Source organism: Nanorana parkeri, unplaced genomic scaffold (genome assembly GCF_000935625.1).
Source record: "Nanorana parkeri isolate BGI_ZX_2015 unplaced genomic scaffold, ASM93562v1 scaffold2385, whole genome shotgun sequence".
NCBI lineage: Eukaryota > Metazoa > Chordata > Amphibia > Anura > Dicroglossidae > Nanorana > Nanorana parkeri.
Window position 1 is genome coordinate 38784 of NW_017308653.1, and position 3810 is coordinate 42593.

A 3810-nucleotide genomic window follows, 5' to 3' on the forward strand; every position below is an offset into this window, starting at 1 on the left:
AGCCCCGACCTCAACCCTACTCTCCACCTTTGGGATGAATGGGAATGCTGATTGTGAGCCCGGTCTTCTCCTCCAACATCAGTACCTGACCTCACAAATTCCCACAGACACCCTCCGAAATCACGTGGGAAGACTTTCCAGAAGAATAGAGGATGTTATAGCTACAAAGGGAGTCGAAAACATATTAGTGGTGGTGGTGGTAGGGGGGCACTCCATATTTCTGACCATGGTTTTGGGATGGGACCTGCAGCAGGGTGTGGTGGTCAGGTGTCCACATACATACATACATACATACATACATACATACATACATACGTATGTATGTGTTGTCTTTCATCTAAACGTCTCTCGTTACCACATCAGAAACATTTACACTGTAATATACGTGAAGGGACAGCAAAGATAAACATTATTATGACATATCACTGTCAGCATTGTGAAGGTTCTGATGGGGGAACACATTTCAGTCCGCACAGTGAGCCTTGCGTGTACGAAGTAGCACAAAATAAGGAAGGGAGTCGTCCCATTACCCAGAGACTTCCCCGGGACAACGTCCCATACAACTGTTCCCAGAATTATTATGAACTCCACGCTCCACAATATGTATGAACAATATGTAAAGTGTTACATGCACTATATGTAATATACATAAATGTAGATATATGTGTGACATGTACTCCACATTCACCCAAACAAGTCTGACATAGAGCCCAGACAATGCAATTGTCAGGAACCGGATCTGGACCCGGGGCCTCGGCTGTAGCTGGCGGTGGTTCTACCTGCTGAGCCACCTTAGAGCCTTGGATAGCACCTTGCCTGATCTCCTGTGTAATCCTTAATTATACCGAATCTCTGCTGAACTCTGAACTCCTTGCACCCCCCTTGAACTTCCTATTTAAGCCACGCCTCTGCACTTCCTGTTTGCCAGATTATTGTGCTCCTGACAATGTCTTGCTTCCTGCTCACTCTGTGATACAATCCGCTCATACTGCTACCCGTGTACCGACCTGTGGCTGCTGATTCACCGACTACTCTCATCATCTCCTGCTACATACCTGATACCTTTGGCTCCTGACCTCGGCTTGATCTCTGACTACGCTTCTGCCTCCTCCTCCACTACTACCGTCTGCTTGTGTACCAAACCCGGCCTGTTATACCACCATTGCCTGCTGCTTCAGCTACTGGACTCCGAGCCTGATCCCAGATTGTGACAGCAATACAATAGTCCTGAGAACATTCAGAACAACACAGTACAGAGACATGAAGAAGCGGAGGAGAGGACGCGGAGGAGAGGACGCGGAGGAGAGGACGCGGAGGAGAGGACGCGGAGGAGAGGACGCGGAGGACGGAAGTCTTCATGTCTCTGTATTGTGTTGTGGAATGGTTACATTGTTGCTCTCTCTATGTAACAAAATACATATTTTTGGAATGTTTTGGGGTTCTGCTGATTTATTAATTATTCTTAAACACATTTCCCCTTTTTACCCCGAAATGTTCTAGTTTTTATATGATAGCTCTGACATATTCTGTGGTGCTGTACAGAGGACATACATGTTCTGTATAGTTCCTCATATGTTATCCTCACATTCTGCAGGAGAAGTTGAAAGATCTGATCGAGAAGTCGGGGAGATACGACGGGAAAAGTGACTTCGCTGTCGTTCTACAACCCTTCCTGGAGAACACAGAGCCGGCCATTAACCAGGTGTGTGTGTGTGACATGTTTCAGGTATCAGGGGCACCCTGCCTTGCTGTTGTATTTTCGGGTCTGCGTTCATATCATGTGACGTCACCCAGGGACGCGGCGTGTAATGAAGTGTCACTTTTATCACGTACAGACCGGTCAGGTTGACTATTCGTTCTTCACCCCGGACTGCTTCCACCTGACCATCAAGGGTCACGAGCAGATGGCGAAGGCTCTGTGGAATAACATGGTAGGTGTGTGGAAGGTTCCGGAATCCTCCGCCGATCGGACATTTCCGGTGATATTTCATCTTCTGATTGTCGGTTTGTTTTCTGGTCCAGCTGCAGCCGGTGGGGGAGAAATCTCTGCTGGGGAGGTTTTCAGATGATATTCAGCTTCTGTGCCCGTCTGAGGTAAGAGCGCCGCGCAGCAACGCCGAGTACGCCAGGAGGGCGTTTCACCTCCGCTATTGCTGCAGCCCTGATGAAGGGGGAGTGCTGAGCCCCCCAAAACGCGTCGGCTTTCTCTTCTGACCTCTTGTCATGAAGTGATAATTTACTGCACTCACATTAGATCTCTGGAGCTCTCGTCCTTTCTACATTTTCAGATAGATTTGAAAAGACAGTGACCTGGATCAAGGCATAGGATGCCAACACCCCTGAGAGTCGTATATCGAAAAGTCAAAAAAGTACGCGGAGGACGGAAGTCTTCATGTCTCTGTATTGTGTTGTGGAATGGTTACATTGTTGCTCTCTCTATGTAACAAAATACATATTTTTGGAATGTTTTGGGGTTCTGCTGATTTATTAATTATTCTTAAACACATTTCCCCTTTTTACCCCGAAATGTTCTAGTTTTTATATGATAGCTCTGACATATTCTGTGGTGCTGTACAGAGGACATACATGTTCTGTATAGTTCCTCATATGTTATCCTCACATTCTGCAGGAGAAGTTGAAAGATCTGATCGAGAAGTCGGGGAGATACGACGGGAAAAGTGACTTCGCTGTCGTTCTACAACCCTTCCTGGAGAACACAGAGCCGGCCATTAACCAGGTGTGTGTGTGTGACATGTTTCAGGTATCAGGGGCACCCTGCCTTGCTGTTGTATTTTCGGGTCTGCGTTCATATCATGTGACGTCACCCAGGGACGCGGCGTGTAATGAAGTGTCACTTTTATCACGTACAGACCGGTCAGGTTGACTATTCGTTCTTCACCCCGGACTGCTTCCACCTGACCATCAAGGGTCACGAGCAGATGGCGAAGGCTCTGTGGAATAACATGGTAGGTGTGTGGAAGGTTCCGGAATCCTCCGCCGATCGGACATTTCCGGTGATATTTCATCTTCTGATTGTCGGTTTGTTTTCTGGTCCAGCTGCAGCCGGTGGGGGAGAAATCTCTGCTGGGGAGGTTTTCAGATGATATTCAGCTTCTGTGCCCGTCTGAGGTAAGAGCGCCGCGCAGCAACGCCGAGTACGCCAGGAGGGCGTTTCACCTCCGCTATTGCTGCAGCCCTGATGAAGGGGGAGTGCTGAGCCCCCCAAAACGCGTCGGCTTTCTCTTCTGACCTCTTGTCATGAAGTGATAATTTACTGCACTCACATTAGATCTCTGGAGCTCTCGTCCTTTCTACATTTTCAGATAGATTTGAAAAGACAGTGACCTGGATCAAGGCATAGGATGCCAACACCCCTGAGAGTCGTATATCGAAAAGTCAAAAAAGTTGGGGGTTTTTTAGGCAGCCGACTGACAACTTGCACACCAAGAATTTTTGAAAAAGTATATTTTAATTGATTAAAAAGCAAATAGAATTGATAAAATTGACAACATGATTCCCCTGTAAGCTCACTCCACATTGATTAAATTCATTCATATATAGATGACAATCAGAATTCTTGTGCAATTGAACATGATTGAAAAGATATGATTGAAAAGTTCATAAATACATAACATGATTAATATAATGAAAGATGATGGAGGAGCTTGATTTTCTCAACGTTTCGCACTAGATAGCGCTTCTTCAGGAGATGAAGAGGGAAGTTGTCCTTGGAGTCTGTGTGCGTCCCAGTCGTTCCCCCTGGCTCAGACCGTGAAAGAGTAAAAGCAAATGGCAAGGAGGGGAGAAAGA

The 3810-nt window shown here is 46.7% G+C and overlaps 1 protein-coding gene across 1 annotated transcript; it reads left to right on the forward strand.

Moving 5' to 3' along the window:
• Positions 1–2327: 2327 nt before the first annotated feature.
• Positions 2328–3249, forward strand: PLB1 (phospholipase B1). The gene is made up of 4 exons (XM_018573452.1): positions 2328–2369; positions 2630–2737; positions 2871–2966; positions 3058–3249. Exons 1-4 carry the CDS (start codon positions 2328–2330, stop codon positions 3247–3249), a joined length of 438 nt encoding a protein of 145 aa, XP_018428954.1.
• Positions 3250–3810: the final 561 nt, after the last annotated feature.

Excerpts from the sequence above, each read along its gene's own strand:
- PLB1 (XM_018573452.1), top strand. The coding sequence starts at position 2,328 with ATGCCAACACCCCTGAGAGTCGTATATCGAAAAGTCAAAAAA. Across the intron at positions 2,370-2,629 it reads TATATCGAAAAGTCAAAAAA|GAGAAGTTGAAAGATCTGAT; the intron begins GTACGCGGAGGA and ends CACATTCTGCAG. Across the intron at positions 2,967-3,057 it reads AGGCTCTGTGGAATAACATG|CTGCAGCCGGTGGGGGAGAA; the intron begins GTAGGTGTGTGG and ends TTTCTGGTCCAG.